Below are 26,719 nucleotides of genomic sequence, written 5' to 3'. Positions count from 1 at the left end.
ACATCTCTAAAACATCTATCAAGAATCAGTCCCTATTCTTCCACAGGCCTCGCTGTCTTATGCATGTTGCAGTAATCCCCGCTGCAACAATGGTGGGTAATGCGGGCAGCATATCGATCCCTGGGGACAGCGACTGTGATTTGTGAGTAAATTCTCTGGATTTCTCTTCTTGTTTTCGTTTTGTTGTTCCATCTCTAAACTATGGAGGAACCGTGGGAAGACTCTTGGCTCTCAGAGCCGCAAAGGGACATGTATCTTAAACTTGAAAAGATTCTTGAACACCGATATGTAAATTTTAGCTTAATTCAAGCTCAAAAAGAACTAAGACACTTCCTGGTATGGTTGTTTAAAAACTTTTTCTACGTTTCTTGGGACTTGATTCTTACCAAAGACTTTTGGAAGAATGTTTGGACACAGTTAATTTCTGAGTCAAAATATATGCCAATGGAAGAATATTTCCGTGAATATTATCTAATTACAGAGACTGTTGAACAATATCAACTGTGTCCTTGCAGAGGGAAACGTGCCTCAGGGACCATGCGACCGCGGCCATGTACACCGAGTGCTCTGCGGGCGGTGGCGAGACAGTTCCCGCACGCGGGTGGGCCAGCGCCAGCTGCAGTGTCGGCAGCGGAGCCAGGAGCGGATGGAGCGGCGCGTCCTGCGGCGTGATGGAGCAGACTTGGCAGTGCCTGCCTGGCCCAGCACAGCGTGTGGTGGAGTGAGCCCCGTGTGCAGGTGGCGGCTGGCGGCCCAGAGCGCGGCGGGGCCGCCGCGCGGGGACCCAGCTGAGACGTGGGCGCAGCGCCAGGCAGCGGCAGCGCAGCTGTGACCAGAAGCCCCGAATGTGACCCCGAGAAGTCGAGACCCTGCGGCGAGAGCGCGCAGGCACGAGCAGCCCCGACGGCCCCAGCAGCCCTGGCAGCTCCAGTAGCCCCAACGCGGGAGCGAGCGAAAACGAAAGTGAAACCAGGAACACAGCGAGACAGAAAACAGCAGTGACCCAGAAAAAAGAAAAAATCATCATAGCTAAGGTTTTAGGAATAGCAAAATGGTATAATGTCAACAAAATTATGGTTTTATAATGAGATGTGACAACCAGGAAGACATATTCATTCATAAAACTGCCATGAAAAAGAATAACCCTAAAAAATATATCCCAAGTTTAGGAGACGGAGAAGTGGTAGAGTTCAGGATTATTCAAGGAAAGAAAGGCCTGCAAGCAGCAAATGTTACTGGGCCTGATGGTGCTTCTGTGAAAGGCAGTATATATGCTGCAAATCGTAGTCATGTCAAACAATATCCCCATTATAAGCAGCCCATACAATCTCCGTTTCCCAAACCTACCTTTCCCTTTTATCCTATAACCTATTATCCCCAGTGTATTCCCAATCCGTTTTTCCACCCATGGTTTCCCTCACAAAACCATGCCTTTACCAATTGTTTCCCCAAAAATCCCTTTCCAATGCCGAGTGGGAGATGAAGAGGGGGAGGGAAGAAATTAGCTATTGTTGTTTAGAGTTCCAACAGGTACAAATGGAAGAAACTCTCTCCTGCCTCAGTTTCTCCACAAAGCATGCTCAGAGAGTCCTGTCTCCCTTCTGCCAGCCCTAAGATGTTCCAGAGAAAAAATCTGTTTGAACATTTAGAGACTCAGGAGGGTGGCTTGTTTTCTTTTGAAAACTGTTCTTGTTATCTTATGTTTATCCAGTTGTTTTCAATGTAAAGTTTTAAATCTCTTTTAGTTAAAACAAAAGGGTGAAGTGTTGGGGTTCCTCCCCCCTGCCATGGGGTCCTGGGAGAGGGGACCCTGGGGTAGAGCCAGTCCCTATTCTTCCACAGGCCTCGCTGTCTTATGCATGTTGCAGTAATCCCCGCTGCAACAGGTACATTGGACATTGATTAATTTTCCCACCACAGATGCTGGGTGGTACCCTAATGTGCCCAGGCTTAGAGAGACATTAAATAGATATCAACAATGGATACTACATGGAATTAGACATGCCATGCTAAAGGCTATGAATATGCAAAAATTACTCGAAATTAAGCAGAATCACAAGGAATCACCTACCGAATTTTTAAATCACCTGAAAGAAATGGTTCAAAACTATACTAATATGGATCCTAAAACAGAGGAGGGAGAAACTCAATTAGCCCCCATATTTGTGGGGCAATCCTCATGTCTTGGTTTGGAAGACAGGTGTCTGCCAAGGAAGGAGAGAACCTCCCTTGGAATGGAAAATGTGACCCCCCTTCCCTCCAAATTATTATAACTTTGAAATTACGATGCTTTCAGGCAAAAATATGGGAAAAGAAATAACAGTTCTTTACTAGAATATATATATATATATATATATATATATATGACAGGGCAAACAAACAACAACAACAACAACAACAAACAAAACCAGAAACCCAAAACCAGCCTGCTCTCGGTGCTCTCGGCTGTCAAGCACTTTTCCCTTTGGTGTAGTTATGGTCACAGCTGGCAGGGGTGCTGTTGGCTCCCGGCTGGGCAGGGCAAGTGCGATGATTCCCCATGGCTGCAGGGGGCACTGTGGCGTGAGCTCAGCCGCCTCTCTCCACATGGACAATGGCGGGCGAGTCGGCAGGAGAGATAGAAAAGGGGCTTCCTTTACAAACTCACAGGGGCAGCCAGTATCAGTGCCCCTCCAGATGGCAGAATGGATTGTAGCAGGAACCTCGGAGCAGCAAGCTGGAATGGCAGAGGTGGGCACACCCCAGGGTGGCAATCAAAATGTAGCAGAAACTCTGCAGCCATAGCAGGAGCCGCGGGGGATCGGGCAGACAGGTGGTATCGGGTTAAAGTGTAGCAAAAAGCCCAAAGCAGCGGCAGAGAAACAGCGGGACTACATAGTGGCAGCCAGGCTTCTGCAGGAGATGTACCTTCCAGGAAGGGGAAGGGGGGTCCCAGTTCAACAGCTGCTCTTGTGAGCAGAAGCTCACCCACAGTAAGTAGAAGCTGTGCAGGACGAGAATTCCACAGTGTCAGCAAATCCTCTGGGCAGCAACAGTCTGGCACCAAAAACCGCACCGCTCCACTCCGATCCTGAGACCGAGAGAGGAGCTGAGCCCAGCCCCTCACCCTCCAGCCAAAATCTCGAGGTATGTCTGCCCTTCCCAAGAGAAAGCCCCTCATCTATGAGAGTGCAGTCAGCTGCACGCCTCTCCCTCCTCCTTTGCTACATCTTTTGTCTCTCTTAAACACCGTCATTATCATCTCTTAGGCAACAGATGGGAGAAAATTCCCTGAGAGAAAAAGAAAAAAAAAAAGAAAGAAAAATCCTAACCTCCAACACCTCAGATGATGTTAGAAGGAAATTACAAAAGGCTCAGGGACAAGACCAGTATGATTTTGGGAAGCTGTTAGATGTTGCTTGAGGAGTTTATTGGAACAGAGAAAATCAGCAAGAAATAACTAAACAAAAAGTAGTTGCAGTTATGGAAGGAATTTCCAAAGGAATGGTGTCCCCGAGGAAAGGAAGGGGACGAGTATGTGGACAACCTATGTCAAACGCCCCCAGGAGTCTTGCTATTAATCAATATGCATATTGTAAGAAAGATGGGCATTGGAAAAGGGATTGTCCGCAGTTGAAACATAAAAGCCCCCCTCTCATGGCCATCACCGATAATGACTGAGAGGGACTGGAGGGTTCTTCCCCTGCAGACCCTCTGCTTACAGCTAAGCTGGGGAATGAGGAGGTAAATGAGGAGGTAGAATTCTTAGTAGATACAGGAGCTAGTTACTCTGTGCTAAATACAGTAAAAGAAAACTTGAGTAATGATTCTATAACATTTGTTGGTGCAACAGAGAATAGTGAAACTTGGCCATTTCTCAAGCCCATTGATTTTAAATTAGGAAAACAATGGATGAATCACCAGTTTTTGTATCTAATCAATTTGCCAAAGCCTCTCCTTGGGAAAGATTTACTGGAAAAACTAAATGGTGAAATCAAATTTAAAAATGGCAAAATATAGGTTATTATTCCAGAATCTAATTATGTGGAAGCCTTAATTTTTGCACTACAGTCTCCAAAATCAGACATGACCCATCTGCCAGTATCACTTGATGCAGTGATTCCAATAGTCTGGGCTGGAGAGGTGCCTGGGAGATCCAAAACAGCAGAGCCTGTAAGAACTAAATTGAAACCTGGAGAGGGACTGGTAAGGCAAAAGCGATACCCTTTGAAAATAGAAAGCCAAAAGGGGTTATTACCCTTTGGGGAAAAATTTATAAAATATGGCCTATTGAAGGAACGTGAATCCAAATTTAATACCCCTATTTTGCCAGTTAAGAAGGCAAATGGAAAGGATTACTGGCTGGTACAGGACCTTAAAGCCATAAATAAGATAGTAGAAGATATACACTTAGTAGTAGCAAATCCTTATACCTTGCTAACAACCTTGAGTGAAAAAATAAAATGGTTTACAGTATTAGATTTGAAAGATGCCTTTTTCTGTATCTCTTGGAGTACTGAAAGTCAAGACATTCTTGCTTTTGAATGAGAAAAGTATGCTAGCTCAGCTTTGTGTACCTAGATAAGGCTGACAAAGCAGGAGTCATGCAAAACAATGGTATTGTGCGTACTCAAGAGCTGGGGTCAAGGAATGGCCACCTAAAAATTAGGACAGTGGACATTGAAGACCACCAAAGAAGACCCCAAAAGACCAAATAAGGACTTCCAATAAGGGGTGCAACTATGTAAAATAAAGCAATACATATACATCGAGTAAGTGGGGATAGCTAATGAATATGTAATCAGTGTGTATGATAAAAACTCTGTTTTCCTGATGCTCAGTGCGCTCAATTAGAGGAAGGATCCTCTCAGTGCCTAGTGCTGCAATAAAGAATGCCTGCTTTCTAATACTCAAAACTGTGTTAGCAAGTTTCTATCTGACCAATTTCAGTATCAAAACGAGTAGTTTTAACCAGTAACACTCCTCATGAATATGGTTAATATAACCCTATTCGCCATAACCTTGTAATTCAACATTCAGCTTTAATTAAAATTCCAGAATTATGCCACCTAATGAAGACTGACCATCAAAACATATCTGAATTTACTTTCAATAAATGAGCTTTTGAAATATTTTCAACATAAACAAACATGGGGCAGGCACTTCAAATACCCACCTCCATCCATGAATTACTATTTTTCAGTATCTTTGAGGTCACATTTCTGTTGGAAATAGTCACATGATATATTAGCATTTTCTCAGGATTAATTCAATCAGATGAATGCCAACCAATCAGCCTCATCTCTGTACCCAGGAAGATCATGGAAGAAATCATCCTGGAAGATGTGTCAAAAAACATGTTATACAGAGAGATGATTAGAGAGAGCTAACATGGTTTCACAAAGGGCAGTGGGTCAATGTCCAAATGGAGACCTGTAATAAGTGGTCTCCCTCAGGGGTCCATATTGGGACCTTTAGTGTTCAATACCTTTATTAATGACATACTGGGATTGAGTGCACTCTCAGCAAGTTTGCAGATGACACCATGTTGAATGGTGTAGTCGATACACTTCAGGGAAGGGATACCATCTTGATGGCTAAGGAGCGTCTCCATCCTTTGCTGGATGCAGAGAATAGCATAGTGTCAGAGGATGAGGAAAAGGCAGAGGTACTTAATGCCTTCTTTGCCTCAGTCTTTAATACCAAAACCAGTTGTCCTCAGGATACCCAGCTCCCAGGGAAGTGGAACCAGATGATTTTTAAATGTCTCTTCCAATCCAAAGCATTCCATGACTCTATGAATTTCTGTAACTCTCAACTCAATTTAGTATATAGTCCAATTAATCAAGAGAAGGCACTAAGGGATGGGAAAAGGTAGATAGCTATAGCCTTCATCTGTTTCTAAGACTCCTTTTCCTTTCCAAGGCCAAGAATAAGATTGTTTCATTCAGGAATACTGCCCAGTACCTCTTCCCAAACTCAGGGAATCTGATGGAGCGAGATACTAAATTAATATTCACTGGCATGTTAATAAACCCCATGCTTAGAAAAAATCCTGCTGGAAGTCCTTATGAACACAGGAGAAATTCTTGGGGGATATACTGCCTCTGAAACGCACTGCTTAGGAGAAGGAATGTGACTGGCTCCACACTAGAAAGCCTCCAAAAAAAAATCTCTAAACATAAAATAAATTTGTTGAGATAGAGCTGATTATTCACACTAATAAAAGGGTTAATCTAAGACTAGTAAAGATGACTTGTTACAACACAGTCAGCAATTAGACCTTTTCTTAATCTATATGAGGACAATGGGAGTACAGGGGAAGAGAGAAGGGAGAAAACCCAAGAAATTAAGTTTACCGTTTAACAGAAAGTTTGTTCAGGAGATTACAGGGAGGAGGTAAGTAGGTTAAGCAGTATCAGGGAGTCTAAGGAGATCGACTACTGGAACTGCACCCTACCATCCCTGGGATAGTCATGTCTGGCAGACATAAAACATGATATGGAGGATTCCCTATGCTCTCTCCACCTGGCAGAATGCAGGGACTTAAAGGATGGGGGTGGTTGTCGGGGCCCCTCCCCCCTGCCGTGTAGCCCTGAGAGAGGGGCCCTGGGGGGGAGACACAGGGTTTCCCTAGCCCCTGGACAGCCTCATTCCCCATTGGTTGTTTTGTGTTCCCCTGCGCGGGCAAGGACCCTCGGGTCCCGTGATTGAGCAGTTCCTCGGCAAACCTCCGGCCATGCGGCTGGAGAAATAAACATCTCTGAAACATCTATCAAGAATCGGTCCATATATATTTCTTTTCCACGGGTCTCCTTGTTTGATACATCGTGTTACAGCATCCTCACTGTAACAAATGGTGGCGAATTGCGAGCAGAACGATCCCCGATCCCTACAGCGAATGATTTGTGAGTAAATTCTAGAAACTGTGGATTCCTCTTCTTGTTTTTGTTTTGCTATTCCATATCTAAACTATGGAGGAACCGTGGAAAGACTCTTGGCTCTCAGAGCCGCATATGGACATTTATCTTAAACTTCAAATGATTCTTGAACAACGATTTGTAAATTTTAGCTTAATTCAAGCTCAGAAGGAACTGAAACACTTCCTGGCATGGTTGTTTAAGAACTTTTTCTATGTTTCTTGGGATTTAATTCTTACCAAAGACTTTTGGAAGAATGTTTGGACACAGTTAATTTTTGAGTCAAAATATATGCCGATGGAAGAATATTTTCGTGAATATTATTTAATTACCGAGACTGTTGAGCAATGTCAGCTGTGCCTTGGCGAAGGGAAGACTGGCTCAGAGACCGTACGACCCAGACCACGTGGACTGAGCGCTCTCTGAGCAGCCGCAAGGCAGTTCCCGCACGCGGGCGGAGCCATTCGAGCTGCAGTGTCGGCAGCGGAACTAGGCGCGGTGGGAGCATGGTGGAGTGAGCCCCGTGAACGCCCGACCAAGAGGGGCGGCGAGCGGGCGGCGCAGCGGAGCCGCACCCAGCTGAAACATGTCCTGGACCAGGGCGCGCGGGAGCCGTCTCCGGCCGAGACGTGAGTGCAGCGCAGCTGAGAGCAGAGGAGACGGCACGCAGGGAGCTGAGCGGCGCGGCCTGGCCCGGCCTGCATGGCCCCGAATGCGACTCCGGGAAGAGTGCGCAGGCACAAGCAGCCCCGACAGCTCCAACACGGGAGCGACCGAAAGCGAAAGAGAAAGCAAAAACGCAGTGAGACAGAAAACAGCAGCCACTCGGAAAAAGGGAAAGATCATTGTAGCTAAGGTTTTAGGAATAGTGAAATGGTATAACGTTAAACAAAATTATGGTTTTATAATGAGATGTGACAACCAGCAAGACATATTCGTGCATAGAATTGCTATTAAAAAGAATAACCCTGAAAAATGCATCCCAAGCTTGGGAGATAGAGAAGTGGTAGAATTCAAAATTGTACAAGGTAGAAAAAGGTTACAAGCATCACAGGTCACTGGGCCTGATGGTGTTTCTGTAAAAGGCAGTATATATGCTAACCCATGACAATGCTAAAAATCGTAGTCATGTTAGACGGTATCTCCATTATAAGCCCCCCCTACAGTCTCCCTTTCCTAATCCCACCTTTCCTTTTTACCCTGTATCCTATTACCCTCAGTGTATTCCCAATCCGTTTTTCCATCCATGGTTTCCCTCACAAACCATGCCTTTGCCAATTGTTTCCCCAAAAATCCCTTTCCAATGCCGAGTGGGGGATGAAAAGGGGGAGGGAAGAAATTAAACCCTCTCCTGCCTCAGTTTCCCCACAAAGCATGCTCAGAGAGTTCTTTCTCCCTTCTGCCAGCCTTGAGATGTTCCAGAGAATCTGTTTGGACATTTAAAGACTCAGGAGGGTGGCTTGTTTTGTTTTGAAACTGTTCTTGTTATGTTTATCCAGTTGTTTTCAATGTTAAGTTTTAAATCTCTTTTTGTTAAAAATAAATGGGTGAAATGTCGGGGTACCTCCCCCCTGCCATGTGGTCCTGGGAGAGGGGCCCTGGGGGGGAGACACGGGGTTTCCCTAGCCCCTGGTCAGCCTCGTTCCCCATTGGTTGTTTTGTGTTCTCCTGCGCAGGCAAGGACCCTCGGGTCCCGTGATTGAACAGTTCCTCAGCAGAGCCTCAGCCATGCGGCTGGAGAAATAAACATCTCTGAAACATCTATCAAGAATCGGTCCCATATATATTTCTTTTCCACAGGCCTCCTTGTTTGATACATCGTGTTACAGAATCCCCACTGTAACAGGTGGTGGCAACACGTTCCTGCCTGATGCAGCAGGAGCATCTCCTCTGTGACTACCTCACCTTCCCAGGTGTCCTTGTACAATAGCTATGAGGGTCTGCAAGTGGAACCAAATGATGAGGATGATGGTCCATCTATGTTGGAGGTGTTGTCAAGGTTGTCAGCCTATGTACCATATCCAAACCACTTCCATAAAGAAAAAAAGGCAGGCTATTGTCATAGCAGACTCTCTTTTGTGGGGAATGAAAGGTCCTATGTTTTCCTTTGTCCTTCCAGTTGCAGGGAATGATGAGGAAGGAAACAGGAAGAGCCAGCTGATCAATACCTGGCTTCACGACTGATGTCACGAGCAGAATTTTGGGGTTTTGATCACAGGTCAGTCCACATGACTCCAGGCCTGCTGGTGTCAAATGGGATACATCTTTCTCAAAAGGGAAAAAAGATATTTGTGCAAGATTTAGCAGGGCTCATTGTAGGAGCTTTAAACTAGATTTGAAGAAGTAAAGGGATAAAACCAGGCTTGCTATAGAAAAGCCTGGAATCAGCACGCCAGTGTTTGAGATAGTGTGCTAGTGAGGTCCTTCAGTCTGCTCCACTATATATTGAGTATTCTGGAGTACATTTGAAATGTCCCTGTATTAATGTGCACAGAACCATAGCCATTTCAGTGGAGGTAGGGGATGGAGATCCATGCAGCAGCAAAGATGCAAGGGTTGTCAATGCATTAGAAACCATGGAAGCACCTAAGAACACTAAGGAAAGGCTGTGGATGTTGTCTACCTAGATTTTAGTAAACCCTTTGACATCACTGCTCATATCATTGTCTTGGAGAAACTGGCTGCTCATGGCTTGGATGGGTATACTCTTCACTGAGTAAAAAACTGGCTGAGACACTGGACTCAAAGAGTTGTGGTGATTGGAGTTAAACCCAGTTGGAAGTTGGTCACAAGTGGTGTTGCCCAGGGCTCAGTACTGGGATCAGTCCTGTTTAATATCTTTATCAGTGGTCTGGATAAGGGGATTGGGTGCACCCTCAGTATGTTTGCAGGTGACACCAAATTGGGTGGGAGTGTTGATCTGCCTGAGGGTAGAAAGGCTCTACAGAGGGATCTGGACAGACTGGATTGATGGGCCAAGGCCAACTGACGGACCTAGAGCACAAGTCTTATGAGAAGCAGCTGAGAAACTGGGGTTTTTTAGTCTGGAGAAAAGGAGGCTCAGGGGAGACCTTATTGCTCTCTGCAACTACCTATAATACATATACACTGACAGTTCAAGTTAAAAAATCACAAAATAATCTGATTAAGTAGCCTTAAGACATAAGCTTTGGTTAATTCCATTTATTATATTTCTGTTCTTCGGGACCTGTTTCTTCTGAAATTGGATGGAGCTACCCTTACTGAGTTATTGTTGGGGTTTGGTGGGGGAGTTCTGTTAGTTTTCTTTTTGCCAAAAACTGTACTGACTGATGAGACTACCCAAAACAAGCAGTAATTTTGACCATGTGCTAGAAAACAATAAGCTCTGAAAGGTAAGCGGTTTTTTTATGCACTTTTGAAAAATACATATAACTTTATTGTCTCCAAATTCCACATAAGCAAAATGTCAAAGTAGTTGTAGCAGGATTTTTTTCCTACATCAGAGTTGCCAGACTGAGACAAGCATCCTCTTTGGGAACACCCAGTGCAGTAAATGGAATCAATTTCCACTATAGTAACACAAGCTGTGAGCAAAGCTAAATATAAAGAAGTATTGGTTGCATTTTCAGAACCTCTGTGGATGTTTGCATCTCTGAGTCTCTTTACCACTTGCAAAAAGTTGAGGCATGTTTACCAGTTTCCAGGATTATCTACTCTTAGTCTAAATTAAAATAAATGTAGTAAAGCTAAGATTAGTAGGTGTAGAAGAAAGATGCACTGTTTTTATTCTTACCCCATCCAAATCCTACCTAATTACTTCTCCGAATTTATAATTTTTACATGGCTCAAAACCAAAATTAGGAGGCAGCTAAAAAACTGAAGTCATCAAACCAAAAAACAGTTGTGCAAATTTTTCAAAACTTCTAAATGGGAAATGGGGTTAAAAATTATAAAGATATGAAAAGCATATTCAGTACTGCATAAAAAAAAAATCTTGAAAGAAATGCATCCTGCATACTGTTTAATGCAATCTCACTTGCCTTTTTGAATTTCCCTAGTTCAACTGCTTAATCTTCAGTTTTTCCAGAGGAAGCACCATTACACAGCAAATTCCATGCCTTTGTTTAGCCTTTCTTTTATATTTAGTATGTCTATTGCATGATAGGATAACCATGTATGTATAACTAAAAAAAAAAATGCATTAAATACTGACTAGCATAGGGGTAGGAACTTGAGGGAGAACTATATTTAATTATACAAAATGTAACAAAACACAGTCAGGGAAGAGAAGCTAAACTAATATCCTCAGTGCTTGTGTAACAATTAGAAAACCCTTGGTTGGAGATACACTGTGGCGGTGCAAGTAGCTCCAGCCACTCTGTCTCCCGAGGAGAACTCAGACAACCAGCTGTGGTGGTCAGCAACCCAAGTTTAGCATGTAACTTTACAGTCATGGTGAGAACCCATGATTCCCTTGTTCTGCCTTTTGCATGTTTTCTCCCAATTGGTTAATGTTTTCCCCTCCCTGTTTTATGTATGAAGTTATGTATATTCATTTCCCTTCTTTAATATGTCAGTTCTAGAAAGTTCTTTGTTCCTCGACGCCCCATTGGATCCTTCCCTAAGTCCCTCCTATGTGTTGTTCCCATTGGTTCCCTTGCTGTCAACCCTGCCTACTTGCCCCTATCCCATTGGCTGAGATCCCTTTCCCCGCCTATTCTGTACCCAGTATAAGATCCCTGGACCCTCCTACCAATTTGTCTCTTCTTTCCTGTCATTTCACCAGAATAAACCTCCGTGGAAGACATACGGAGACTCCCCTCTCTTTTTTTCTTCTTTGCCTTCGCCTGCGTGCCTGCCTAACAATGACAGGAAGATACAGCCCCTTTTGGGTGAGGAGCTCTACCCCTTTTATATTGTGTGTTGGGCACTGAGTGCCATCTTCCAGAGGGGTTTCAGCGTTGACCTCCGGGCTTCTTTGTGTCGGCACGCGAGGGGTAAAACCCTCTTCTGCCAGCTCCCAGTGGCTGCAAAACCCCTCCAAGTGGCGCCCGAGCAGAGCAGGGACTTCTCAAGGAGCAGAGACCCTGTTCTACCTAAGGCGTCTCTCAGTCATCAAGGGATCTCGTGCCTCAAGACAGCCACCCCTTCTGTAGAAGCACGCTGCGTTTTAGCAGTGGTGCTCTGGGAGGAGACCAAACCTCAGCTCGAGGACCGGTCCTACGGTGAAGGACTCCAGCAGCAGTTTTTAGTTCCCAAGACCTATCTTTTCTTGTGGTGAGTTTCTGCAAATTTTCTGTGGGGTCCCCAGGGTGGTTTCTTTTAAGTTTTACATTTTGCTGCTGCTGGGGGTGAAGCTTGGTGCAGTTTTTGTGTTTCAGCACAGAGCGGCTTGTCGCCGCAAGCCACTGGTATGCTCTGGCAGACCGTCACGCGTGCGCCGCCCGGCTCCTCAGCGTGCGGCCGCACCGCAGTCACGGCTGCACGGTGTGCACCGGTGCCGCCCGGCGCAGCTTTTCGCCGCCCGGCGCAGCTTTTCGCTGCCCAGCGCCGCTTTTCGCCGACCGCTCTGCTTGTGAGCCACCTGGCCTCGGCATGCAGCGCTGCCCATGCCGTTGCGGCGCGGACCAATGCTCGCCGGTGCCGCCCGGTCACGCCGCACACAGTCCCGCCACACGCTCCCGTCCACATGTTCAATAGCTGCTGCCACCCGCTGAACCACGCGCTCCGCTTTCGAAAAATGGGCTCTAAGCTCTCACTGCACCAGGGAGAGGTTTATGTCCAAGTTGGGGATTCCCTAAAGGAGGGTGGGATAAACTTTTCAAAGGGGTTGTTAAAAAAGTTTGTTAGATGGCTCTTCCTTTATTTCCCCCAGGTGTCCCCAGAGTCAGCCCAACAGCTTGCCTTTTGGGACAATGTAGGATTTAAGTTAACTGCCCTGAGGCAAGCAGGGGACACCTCTGTTGCTCAGTTTTTTCCTTTGTTAGTTTTAATTTATGCTGCTGATGCCATGAAGATTTTTGCCTTTTCTTTTATACCCCTGTTATACCTTTTACAACTTCTGTATTCCTAGTGCTTTTTGCCTACATTCTTGGACTTATTTGTCAAGCTAAGAGACTAAACATTTTAGAAGCTTCGTAATTAGGGATCAGTGTGCCCCAGACCCCAAGGTCCTCTCCAGAACATATTCTGTAAACCAAGATAGAACCATCCAGGGGAAGGTTCCTTGGGGAGGGGGGCTCACTTGAGCCTCTCATTGGGGAATCTTTGATAGATATGCTAATTAGTAAAACCTATAACGTTATACCCAATGTTGGGGGGACACAGGGAGACAGAAAGAAGAGAGACACAGAGACACAGGGAAAGACTCGGTGGGGTGCATCTTGATGCATATGACCTGGACGTGTACACCTAAGGATCCTTAAAAATAAATACCAAGGTAAAATCCCTTTTCCCCTTCTAACCGTGTATGCCTCTTGATTTTAAGACCAGGAAAAGGCACCACTGCCGTTAAGAAAAAAAGGGGGAATGAAAGTAAGACCCAGACCCGGGTTAAAGTTTTGTCCTTCCCCTCAACCCTCTTCCTCTACCTGTTCTCCTAACCCTCTTCCCTCATTGCTGGAGAGGCTTGGAGGTGCAGAAAGCTGCCAAGTGCAGGGCTGCCACCATCTCCCTGGCACTCCAAGCTCTCCCCAGCTCCCTTGCCATGGGGACACTGGCAATGCCCTCACGGACCTTTCCCATTCCCCATTTCCCACTTCCTCTTTCCCGGTTAAGCCTCCCAAATTGATTCCACATAATGGTGGGCATCCACAAAATGGTGGATGCCACATGGCACCCCCCCCCCCCCAGCTCTTTCTTCTTCCCAGAATCCTTTTCGTTCCCCCAACCCCTTCCTCCCTCTCCCAGATATCCCTGCAGCCTTGGGCCCCTCCCCTGCATCGGGCCCCTCCCCTATTGTGTCGACAGGCGTGTCTGCATCGGGCCCCTCCCCTTGCGATGGGACCTCCCACACCTCGAGCCCGCCTCCTTATTCTATGCCTCCCATCTGTGGCCATTCTCATCCAGCCTCACTTCCTGGTTCCCACGCCCCTCCTTCCTGTGACTCCTCCCATGGCCTAGCATCCAGTTCCCACGGCCTGGCTTCCTGTTTCCATGGGCCTGCATCTGGTGCTAACACCCATGCCGGCTGCGGCCTGCATAACACCGGGGACATAGAAGCAGCGGCCGCTCTGCTGTGCCGGTTCACCTCAGCTGTACGGGGATTCATCCCCAATGGGAGGCCTTCTCCTATCAGAATATCAAGGAGTTGTGCAAAGCCCAAAAAGAGTTTGGGAGAGAGATTAATTAATGATGTCATTGTCGACATGGGACCCCTACAACCTGGAATGCCCTCTCCTGCAATGCTTCCAAGGCATTGGAAGCTCATTACCATAGACATCAAAGACTGCTTTTTTCAGATCCCCTTGCACCCTGACGACGCACCTCGGTTTGCTTTCTCGGTTCCATCAATTAACCGAGAAGCTCCCATGCGGTGCTACCATTGGAAGGTCCTTCCTCAGGGCATGAAGAACTTGCCCACGATCTGCCAATGGTATGTTAATCGCATCCTGTCAGATGTATGCCATGCTGCCCCAGGGGCCATCCTCCTTCACTACATGGACGATGTCCTCATTTGTGCCCCTGATGACAATAGCCTGGAGTGGGTCTTCAAAAAGGTGCTGAGGCCCTAAAGGTACACGGGTTCGAGCTCCAGGAGGAGAAAATCCAGCGTGTCTCCCCCTGGAAGTACCTTGGCCTCAGAATCCCTGAGACCACCATTGTTCCCCAGCCCATCAAACTAATTGACAATCCAAAGACTTTGCAGGAGCTGCACCGTGTGGGTCCATCAACTGGGTGCGGACCTGGCTTAGGATCTCCACCAAAGACCTCGCACCACTCTTCAACCTGTTTCGTGGAGACCGAGACCTGAAGTCACCGAGGACCCTCACAGCAGAAGCCAAAGCATGGCTTCTCAAGGTGCAGTGGGCGCTGGAGGAACGGAAGACCCACAGGTACAAGCTGAGACTGCCATTCCAACTTGGGAAAGGTTCCACACCTTAATGGCATTCTTTTTCAGTGGGACTCGGAGTTGGGGGACCCCCTCTGTCATAGGTTAGCAAGCTGAGTCTCAGAAGTGATGTTCTTCTTACAGCTCCCCCCATGACCTGACAGAACCTATCAGCTGGCCAGTTTGAATATGGACAATTCTTTAAGCCACTTAAAATTGTGACCGCCTCTGTGATACACACTTAAGAATAGACAAACTCCCCCCCCAAGCTCTCTCTCGTTTCCGGTGCTGGGACAGGTGGCTGCGGGCCCCGTGCGGGGTCCCGTGGGCCCGGCCCAGGCCCTGCTCGGGCCAGGCCGGGCCACGGCCATCCTGGAGCCGATAGGCCCGGTTTCCACCCGTGGAAACCCCCCCCTCCCACCTTGCTGTGGGCAGCCGGAGGGGCTTGGCTCTCCCCCCTCTCCACTGCGATAAGCCACATTCCAGCTGCAAGGCCTAGGTGAGACTAACCCTTTTAGTGCTGTGAAGAGCTGAAAACCTGAGGGAAGAGAAAGAGGAGATGCTTAAAGCTGAAATTCTGTTGTGAAGCTATGATATATCAGAGTATCCTGTTGTAATTTCATGAAGATATGGGGGGTGGAGTGTTCAACTAGTAAGCAAAAGCACCTGCGCTGAGATAGGCAGATGCTGACGCAGCTGTAATTTCGTGAGAAGTTTGGACAGGGAGAGATGGAAGCGATGAAGACTTTTGCTCCAAATGGGAAAGGAGAAAACCTCAGTTCCTAGAGATGCTCCCAGAGATAGTCCTAGAGATGAAGATGAGGAAGACCCTTTGCTCCCAGGGAAGGAGAAGGGCCTCTGTTCTTAGAGATGAAATGCTCCCAGAGATGGGTGAAGAGAACTTTTGTTTCTGAACGGCTCAACCTTAAAATTGTACCCCAAAAACTCCAAGAGTGGACCCTCGAAAGCAGTTGCGGGAAGAGCTGCAAGTCGGGGGAAGGGACTCGCATGCGAGCAGAGATACTCCTCTTCCTAAATAGACTGAACAATATTTGGAAGTGGGCGGCTGTCTCGTTGTGATAATGTTTTCATAGCACGAGCAAGAAGAGACTCCTCTTTCTAAATGGACTGAACAAGGTTATTATGGAAGTGGTAAACAGACTGAACATTTTAAGGGTTGTCTTTTTACATTGTCAGTGGGAGAAGGGAGGAAGGTAGGGGAGGAGGAGAGTTCTGAAGGTATGGTATAATTTGTTTTTCCCTCTTTTAGGTCTGTTAATAAACTTCTTTATATTCTTTCAAGTTTGGTGCCTGCTTTGCGTTTCTCCTAATTCTTATCTCACAGAAGATAAACAGTAATGAGTATTTTGGACCAAACCACTACACTAAATTGGTGTTTCTGCCCGTTTACAAACCCAACCTGCTACACCCTCCTTATCATCGAGTGGGTGTTCCTCCCTCACCAGCCCACTAAGAGTCTCACCACACCACAGGAGCTCATGGCTCAACTTATCATGAAGGCCAGAACACGCCTACGTACCCTTGTGGGGTGAAATCTTTTATGCATTTATTTACCTATTATTTCTGAGACCGTGGAGTACCTACTCCAAAGCAACGTGAATTTACAGTTCGCACTTGATAGTTACCTGGGACAGGTTTCTGTGCATTATCCAAACCACAAAATTTTCAATTCAACCTTTAGCCTGATCCCACATGAAATTCAAAGCAGGAAACCACTCAATGCTTTGACCATTTTTATGGATGGCTCTGGGAAATGGAACAAGTCAGTCATGACTTAGCAAAATCCCAAGACACGGAAGTGGGAGTCCGATGTCGAAGTGGTATCTGGGTCACCACAAGTTGCAGAATTAGCCGCTGTGGTCAGAGCATTCGAGAAATTCAAAGAACCTTTCAATTTGGTTATGGATTCGGCGTATGTTGCAGGGGTAACTATGCAGGCTGAAAACACCTTGCTTAAAGAGGTTTCAAACAAAAAGATTTTTAGCTTGCTCACGAAATTAATCTATCTCCCACCGAGAGCAGCCATACTATGTAATGCATGTGAGGTCGCACACCATTTCCCAGGGCCTATAGTGGAGGGCAACCGTAGAGCGGATGCTTTGGCCATGCCTGTCTGGCATGTCAACCTGCCAGACACTTTCCATCAGGCTAAGCTGAGCCATGAGAAGTTCCACCAGAATGTGCCCGCCTTAGTCCGGATGTTCCACCTCACCCGTGACCAGGCAAGAGCCATTGTGGCGACTTGCCCCAACTGCCAAAGACGCCAACTTCCATCTCTTGGCAGTGGGGTAAATCCAAGGGGACTCAATAGCTGTGAGGTGTGGCAAACCGATGTCACCCATTTCCCAGCCTTTGACCAGCTCAAGTACCTCCATGTGTCAGTAGACACATTTTCCGGGGCCGTGTTTGCATCATCCCATGCCAGTGAGAAAGTGGCTGATGTGGAACGGCATCTGGTCCAGTCTTTTGCCACGCTTGGTGTCCCGCAAAAGATCAAAACAGACAATGGGCCTGCATATGTGTCATCACGGCTGCGCAGGTTTCTGCAGTCCTGGGGAATCGAGCACACCTCTGGCATTCCACACTCGCCAACAGGACAGGCGATCATCGAAAGGACTCGCCAATTGCTGAAAGGGCTCCTTGAGCGCCAGAGGGGAGGCTTCAAGCTGAATTCTCCTGTCATCCGACTCAGCCAAACCCTCTTCACATTAAACTTCCTGAACTGCACCTTTGAGGAGCCTGACTCGCCTGTCCTGAGGCACTTCTCCAATGAAGTGAGAGCGAGACTGAAAGAGAAGGCACCTGTGCTCATCCGGGACCCAGAAACCAAGGAGGTACAAGGACCTTATGACCTAGTTACTTGGGGACGAAGACACACGTGTCAGTACACCATCCGGACCACACTGGATCCCCAAGAAATGGGTCAAACCCTACACACCACCAAAGGCAGTCGAGGCCAGCCCCAAAGAAGATCTAGACCCTTCAGATGACAGCAATCCCAAAGACATCACAGTGGCTGCATGGAGGAGGAAAAGACGCCCATCTGAAGACAAGGTCGCGAACGAGCAAAACACTATCTTCTCGTGGTACCTCAACCCTTACCCTATTTTTTATCCTATTTTAGTTGATCTTCCTTCCAAAAATGGGGGATCAGAATGGGATTTGTCGAGTTTATTTTGAGTTATACTGAGTTTCGTAATTTTCCTTTGTGTCATGGGTTAGCATAGCTCCGGAAGTGATTTTCTTGCAAAGAGGTGCTTACAGCTTCCTCTATGACCTAACAGAACCTATCGACTGGCTAGTTTGAATATTGACAATTTTTTAAGCCACTTAAAATATTTTGACCGCTTCTGTGGTCCACATTTAAGAATGGACAAACCTTTGGGAAGCTCTCTCTTGCTTCCAGCTGGGGGACAGGTAACTGGGCTGGGCCCAGGCCAGGCCCTGCTCGGCCCAGGGCTGGGCCGGGACACAGCCATCCTGGAGCCGTGCGGCCCTGTTCCACCTGCGGCCCCCTCACAGCTCTGTTACGTGCAGATGGCGCGGCCCAGCTCTACACCCCCTTCCCCTCCAGTGCCTGGCAAAGATCATGTGACCAACAGTGATAAGCGAATTCCAGCTGCAAGGCCCGGGTGAGATTAACCCTTTTAGCGCTGTAAGTTTCCTCCAGAACAGATGAAGCCTGCAGACATTAAGTAAAGAAAGAAGAGCTGAAAACCTGAGGGAGGAGAAAGAGGAGATGCTTAGGAGCTGAAATTCTGTTGTAAAGCTATGGTGGTGATAGACTATGATATATCAGAGTACCCGTTGTAATTTCATGAAAGCATGGGGGGTGGAGCATTCAAACTGCACTTGTGAGCAAAAGCACCTGTGCTGGAATAAGCAAATGCTGAAGCAGCTGTAATTTAATGAGAAGTTTGAACAGGGAGAGATGGAAGTGATGAGGACTCTTGCTCCAAATCGGAAGGAGAAAGGCCTCTATTCCTAGAGATGCTCCCAGAGATAGTCTTAGAGATGAAGATGATGAGGACCCATTTGCTCCCAGGGAAGGGGGAGGGCCTCTATTTCTACAGATGAAGATACTCCCAGAGATGGGTGAAGAGAACCTTTGTTTTTGAACAGCTCAACCTTAATGTGGTACCCCAGTAGCTCAAGATTCGACCCTCGAAAGCAGTTGTGGGGAAAGCTGTAAGACGAGAGAAGGGACTCTCACATGCGAGCAGAGAACCAACCCTGGCAGCTGTCTTGCTGTGACATTGAAACCATGACAGAACTGTTTCTTGTGGAGATGTCTCCATAGCGTGAGCAAGAGAGACTCCTCTCCCTAAGTGAACTGAACAAGGTTATTATGGAAGTGGTAAACTGACTGAAAATCTCAAGGGTTGTCTTTTTACATTGTCAGTGGGAAAAGGGAGAAAGGTGGGGGGAGAAGAAGTGTTCTGAAGGTGTGGTCTGATTTTTTTTTCCTTTCTTTTAGGTCTGTTAATAAACTTCTTAAAATTCTTTTAAGTTTTGTGCCTGCTTTGCTTTCTCCTAATTCTTGTCTCACAGAAGGTAAATAAGTAAGTAATGAGTATTTTGGACCAAACCACTACACTTTGTCATGCACTCTAGTAACGTTAATATTTATGTTTCCCTAGAGAAGCTTACCCCAAACACCCGATACCCAATATGTCCAGTAATCTTCTGCTCCTGTCCCTGGTGGGCTCCTGGATGCCAATACCAGCCTCGGCATGGATTGCCCCGAGACATACCACCAAACGAGCAGTCGATCCATGCCTCCCTCCAGGAGATCAAAGAAGAGCTGAGAAGAATCCAGCAGGAGTCAGAAGACTGGACAAAAGACCTATTCTTGAACTTTGGGTTATTGGGGTGGGGGGCTTCTATTGTTAAATACATTATTTGGTTTATATTAATTTTCTTTCTCATCATTTTTGTTTTAAGCTGCTTCAAAAACTTTCTTGTTGCTGCTACCACCCAGTCTTTTAAAAACAAAAAAAAGGGGGAGATACACTGTGGCGGTGCAGGTGGCTCCAGCCACTCTGTCTCCTGAGGAGAACTCAGATAACCAGCTGTGGTGGTCAGCAACCCAAGTTTAGCATGTAACTTTACAGTCATGGTGAGAACCCATGATTCCCTTGTTCTGCCTTTTGCATGTTTTCTCCCAATTGGTTAATGTTTTCCCCTCCCTGTTTTATGTATGAAGTTATGTATATTCATTTCCCTTCTTTAATATGTCAGTTCTAGAAAGTTCTTTGTTCCTCGACGCCCCATTGGATCCTTCCCTAAGTCCCTCCTATGTGTTGTTCCCATTGGTTCCCTTGCTGTCAACCCTGCCTACTTGCCCCTATCCCATTGGCTGAGATCCCTTTCCCCGCCTATTCTGTACCCAGTATAAGATCCCTGGACCCTCCCACCAATTGGTCTCTTCGTCCCTGTCTTTTCACCAGAATAAACCTGCATGGAACACATACGGAGAGTCCCGTCTCTTTTCTTCTTTGCCTTCACCTGCATGCCTGCTTAACAGCGACAGGAAGATACAGCCCCTTTTGGGTGAGGAGCTCTACCCCTTTTTCATTGTGTGTTGGGCACTGAGTGCCATCTTCCAGAGGGGTTTCAGCGTTGACCTCCGGGCTTCTTTGTGTCGGCACGCGAGGGGTAAAACCCTCTTCTGCCAGCTCCCAATGGCTGCAAAACCACTCCAGTACACAATGTCATAACTCTTCTGTCTAATGGGGTAGTGAAAGTGAAATTTCTTAGCAAGGCTATGTCAAGTTTTCCAGTTACATTTTAAATGTTTACTATGGTGATGAGTCTTCATGAACTCTAGTTATAGTCCAAATTCTGTAAGTTGTAACATGAATGTAAAATGCTACTTCTAACAACTGTATCTTCTTGGCAAAACTGTTGCTTCTCTTACCTTTAGACTTTGAAAAAACATGATATAATCAAATGTTGACTAGTGGCTTGTTTCTATTTGGGTTTAGGTCTGTAGAGTTTATATATAGAAAAAGATCTAATTTCACCTAGCTATTATTTCAGGCTATCCACAATGTGGTGTTGGTTTACATCAGTCTCACACTGTGAATGGTATCTTTGAAGCCATAAATGGAAGTGGTTTAGTGGTAAATAAGTGGGTAAGTCACCCAGCAATGTATGTGGGAAGTGAATAATATCTTTTCATAAGTTGCGCTCTTGACTTTAGTGCAGATACAAGTCTAGAAATTACTTAAAAAACAATATGAACATACAACCATCAGTGCATCCAGTGGTAAGGGGAAAGTATGTAATCCATTTACTGAGCTACCAAGAGGTTTAAATCAACTCCCACCTTTCAGGAAATGTACTTAGACACTCCTCTCACCCCTTCTGGTAATCGCACATCTATCAGACGTATTTTTGCAGTGTACTAGAAGTGGATAGAAAACTTCAAAAGTGTTGCTAATGTTGGAAAATATACCAGTTAAAAATTTTTTGTATAACTTTAGTCAAAGGTTTTGTTTGCCTTTGACCAGAGGGAAGGGAACTCAAGCTTCTTTCCAGGGCATTGTTCCTCTATTCGAGGCCTGATGAACTTAACAAACTGAGAGTAGCCCAAAAGACAAGGGCTATCAGCAGCCGTTAATGGAACATCAGCTCTGAACCTCACCCCTGTCTGGTCAGAGACACCTAGTCTAAGAAGAAAGATATAAGGAAGAAGACCTAATTAGCATCGGAGGCAAAGAAACCTGCATCCAATAAGAAACCAAATACTAAGAACTACGCAACCTGGGACCAATGAACACTGACCCAATTTGTTTCTATGGGTTTTGACTGTATAAAAGATCTGAAAAATCTAGTAAAGGTCATGTGTCATGGAATGATTCTCTCTGCACACCCGGGCTATGTGTGGATGAGATTATTTCTGTGGTACATCCTGGCCAGAACAACATCCTGGCCAGAATAAAGTAATGCCTTGACTCTCTAACATTAAAAATGTTGCTGGAGAGTTTTTGTTTTTCCCTCAGTTTCGGTGACACTAAGAATGACAAAGCAGCTCAGAAGATGACAGAAAGTGAAAGTATAGAAACTTACAGGATATATTAGAAGCTAGCAACAGAATTTAGAAACAACAGAACCAGAAAATACAGGGAAAGAGATTTAGAAAGACAACATGTACTAATGGTGCGAGGGAAAAAAAGCAACACTGAACAGATTAAAAATACCACTATTGTAAAAAGGCTGGGGCAAAAAAACCTGACAAGACTACAGGAGAGACTCATGCAAGGGATGAAGGAAGAAGCAGAATGAGATTGACACGTTTCAAAACATATACAAGAGAGCTGGTGGCCAACAAACTATTTTTCCAGTTTTATATATTGTCAGATGAAATTACTGAAATCTCACCAAGTCAGTGAGCACTGGTTGCTTACTTCTTTTTAAGTGCTTTGTCAATCCCAGTCATAAATTTATGTTTTTCTGCTTTGTGACATAGGGACTTAAAGCTGGCAAATTTTGTTTAGATGTTTGTTGTGGTTTAGGAATGGTACTCCCCAATTTAGTTCTCCCACCAAGATTCTCCAAACCCCACTGCTGCTCACTCCCTCCCCATCCCCCTCTTCCACCCCCACAGGTGTCCAGAAAGGAGAATTGGGGGCACAAAAGGCAAAGATCACAGGTTGAGATAAGAACAATTTACTGGAAACGGCAATGAGACAAGAAAACAAACAGCAACAATATTAACAACAAAAGTGTATGAAAGAGAGTGATTCACATGCGGAAATGCTCACTGCAGCGCCCAACCCGATGTGACTGCTACCTCACCCTGACCTCCCAGTCTGCCACACTTACTCAACCTAAAGGAATCCCTTCTCCTCAGAAGTGAGGCCCTTCCACCACCCCCAGCAATGATGTGAGATGGTATAGAATAACCTCCAGGCCCTGGCCACTCCCCCTCCCAGCTACTGCAAAAATTAACCTTGTCCTGGCTAAAACAAGGACAATGTTTTATCCCTAAACATGTGTGCTATGAATATTTTGATCAAATAATCAATTAAATCATATAAAAGGGTTAGCTATGATTATAAGTAGAAAATTGTGAAGTATAAGGTATAGAAATATCAGGAGTGCTGTGTTTGGAATGTGTTACCACAGAAATCTCGCCAAGAAGTTACTGGAGCCTTCTGTTTCAGTCAAGAAGCTATGGAGACCATCATGCTCACCAGTTATGCTGCTTGGAAACCCACTACCCTTCCCATCTTGATTTTAATATTAAGGATACAAATCAGTAGACCTCAGTACAGAGGACCAATGATTGTTTTAGAATAAGAATATTGATGAAGTTATTAACTATTGGAACCAATCAATGTAAAGGTTAAATTTAAGAGCGGGAATGGTAGGCATAGTATGTAAAAGAACTTATGTAATGATGATTCAGCAGAAAAAGTATATAAAATGGATGGGGTTTGTTAAGTGGGACATGTTTTGGAGGAGGCTATCCCCCATGTCCCCAGTGCCCTGAATAAAGAAGTGTCTGCTTATTCACATCAAAGGATAAGTTTGGATAAGTTTCTTTCACCCCGTTTGGTGACATGGACTGTATTTTTGAAATAACACTTCTTTGGTTTCTGCTAATTGCTTTTCCTGGACTTACATATGTAAAGAAACTCTATTTGCAAGCAAAAATATAAGAGAAGCTCATGTAAAGACTCATATATAGTGCTTCATAATTCTAATGTTTTATTACTTGTCCTAAAACAATTTTTGCAGAACACCACAAAATGAACTCTAATATTTTATAATTAAAATCTACAAAATCCTCAATAAATCATGTTGTTAAATGGTTACATATGCTGAGCTTTAAAAATTACCAATCAACTAGTATATTTCCCTTTTGCAAGAAAATGTATGAAAATTATGTTTCTATAGCTCATTAATGAGCTATACTATTTTAATACTACTCAAAAGATCTACTATGACCATGATTTCATTAGAACTAGGTCAAAACTAAGATTCAGTACAATTTGATCTGAAGTGGCATCAGATGCCTATTTCCTACTTTGGAGACTTATTAATTTTATTGTATTCTTCTAAGGCAACCATTAAAATATATGCATTAATTTCAATTTTGAAATCAGTATTATATCTATCATGGAATCAAAGTTAGGACATACAAATATAAGAAATTCAAAGTATAAGAAAAGCTCTGTTTCACCTACTTATGTTCGCTGTTCATTTCAAAATTAAAACAATCAGAAAGTATAGTTAGCTTAATTTGTCTCTAAAATGTTCTTTTCCTACTTATGTACCCTAAAAATTTTCACTTATGTGTTATTTCCTATGATTTTTAGCTTTCTCACCATTGAAAAATAAAAGACAATATTGTATATTTGGGGACACTGAAAATCCATGCAATACAAGAGCGATTTTACTGTATTTTGAACCATTGTGCACCAAACTATGCATATATAAGTAATAAAAGTGATAGACTGTGAAGGTAACCAGCTCTATGGGACAGCATATTGCATAGAACAACCTGTATGAGAGGCTAATAAAGCAGAAGCCGAATATGGTATGGTAATAACAGAGCATTGGAGCAAATCTGAGCAGACCTAATTCACGCACTAGTAGCTCTCTAGCTGCCTAAACTGTATCAGCAAGATATTTTAAAGTTTGTCTTGACTCAATCATGTATAAAGGATTGTGCTAGATAAGGACCCTCAGGCTACTGTGCAGGTAAATTTCACTCCAGACTTTTGTTATATGTATGACCATGTTCCATTGACTTTAATGGTACCTTCATGGTGCCTTTCAGTTTCTTCTGTGTTTTCCCCAATGAGAGGATACCTTTCATGTGAACCTGACATGGAGACTAGAAAAATATAATATGATTGATTTCCATAGGTAATCTAAAAGTTCCAGTGGATACCATGGAATTTTTTGCCACAACTTTAATATCCAAGTATGCTAACTCTTTTTCTAGTGGGCAATACCAAAAAGTCATCCTCCTCTACCATCATCCTTTTTTTTTTACCAGATGAAAAATTTTACCAGAGCTCTGTAGTATATTACTCAGAGCAACTGAATTTCTTGGAGATGACATTTAGACAATGCTCAGGGTCCAATGTTAAATTCTATTGCTATTTTAAACTAGGAAAACAGATGTTCAAGGGCATTGTAATTTTTATGAATTGAATAGAGGTCTACCTTTGATTGTACTTCCCTAGTAATAAACTTAATGTAAGATTTCAAATTATCATAGACATGTTTTGAGAAACAAACACACACATACTAAACTAGATACTACCTTCCTTACAGTAGTCTTTACATTCACATTATTAAGTGCAGGTTTGTGCTGAATATGTATGCACATACAGATACTTGTACACACACAAAAAACCCCTGTACATGTAAGTACACAAAATATATATAGTATACAAAGATAAAAAACCAAGAATTAATTTGTTAGAAAGAACAGAAAATAAGATACAGTTGTTTGTAACCACTATATACTTACTATTTTGTTGAATCTGATAACTGATATTCTCGTCGTCTATCATAACATTCCTGGATTCCAGGGTCATTCCATAAACTTCTCAGTGCATTTACATAGGGGTTCTCAAAAGTTGACACCTTCTCTACATCGACTTCTCGAACTAACTGTGCATGAGCCTAATTTAAAACAAAGAAAACAAATTTACTTCATTTTCTATGTTTACAAATAGTTCATATCTTGTGAATGTGATTAACAGGAATAATTTTTCAGACTGGCCATCTCACCAATGTGTGGTTATGAATGAATGATGGTCGGGTGTGTTCAAACTAAGAAAAATAGTAATAAGGATGATATGAGAGAAGGTGAATTAAAAAATGAGTATATGGGCCATTATTTCAGAATAAGCTTATCCTAATCCAGTATTATTTAGCTGAAATTGATAAAATGTTCATGTTGCTGCCTGTTCCGAGCTTCCCCTCCCTGAGACAAGCCAGGACTTGCCTCTGTCATGTGCTCTGAACCCCCTTGTTCCAAACGCGGGCAAAACCAAATGTAACTCAAACTCTTTAGCAGTGTCTGATTGGCCGGTCACCTCGGGTCCGCTCCCAGTCCTCCCCTTTCCCCTTCTCTGAATAAAAGAAAGGACCAAGGGGGGGCCTGCCCTCTTTGGCTTTGCAACTCTTTCTGCGAACATCTTGTCATCTGTTTCTTTTTGAAAGCCTCTAATTGTGGGAAATTAGGCAAGCTTAGAGCTATATTTCTCCCTCTTTGCTTCTGCTGGTAGTATCAGCTTTGCAGCTAATACATTTACCGCTTTTAGAGCTACTGAAATGCTAGATTGCCCATGCTACCTCTCTAGGCTGCCCGAGGCTTTCTAAGGCATTGAACTACTAGCCTAGCCGGTAAAAAGCTGTAAGTATACCTCCTCATGTTCACATGAAAATTTATATTTAATTAAGCTAATTTTTAAGAAAGGTTTCAATTTTCAGGTCCAGTTTTAGGGCATATAATATGCTTGCTTTTTAAATTATAACCACTTAAGCAACTTGGCAGAGTTAGACTGATGGGAGTAGAAAGAATGGGAAGGAGGGAGAAAACTTGTCTTTTACAGAGATTCATTTATACGTACATACACTAAGAGAGAAAAAGAATAGATTAAAACTTAGGCAAACAAAAATCCAAGGGATTCTATTCTCGAATTTAGTCTACATTTCAGACTAGACTCATTTCAGTAAGGACACAGGCCCCTTTGCATTTTAAATCAGGTAAGTGCATACAGAAAGGACTGGGTTT

The 26,719-nt window shown here is 44.5% G+C and overlaps 1 protein-coding gene across 1 annotated transcript in view; it reads right to left on the bottom strand.

The window, feature by feature from the left end:
- LOC125319354 (guanine nucleotide-binding protein G(q) subunit alpha) overlaps positions 1-26,719 on the bottom strand; it is a 137,946-nt gene that overhangs the window by 55,952 nt on the left and 55,275 nt on the right. Inside the window, exon 2 of the mRNA XM_048290458.1 lies at positions 25,448-25,602. Coding sequence (XP_048146415.1) covers positions 25,448-25,602 — 155 coding nt within the window. The remainder of the gene's footprint in view (positions 1-25,447; positions 25,603-26,719) is intronic.

Source organism: Corvus hawaiiensis, chromosome W (assembly GCF_020740725.1).
Source record: "Corvus hawaiiensis isolate bCorHaw1 chromosome W, bCorHaw1.pri.cur, whole genome shotgun sequence".
NCBI classification, from domain to species: domain Eukaryota; kingdom Metazoa; phylum Chordata; class Aves; order Passeriformes; family Corvidae; genus Corvus; species Corvus hawaiiensis.
The sequence above is the reverse complement of the archived record's forward strand: the minus strand, read 5'-3'. Positions and strand labels throughout refer to the sequence as shown.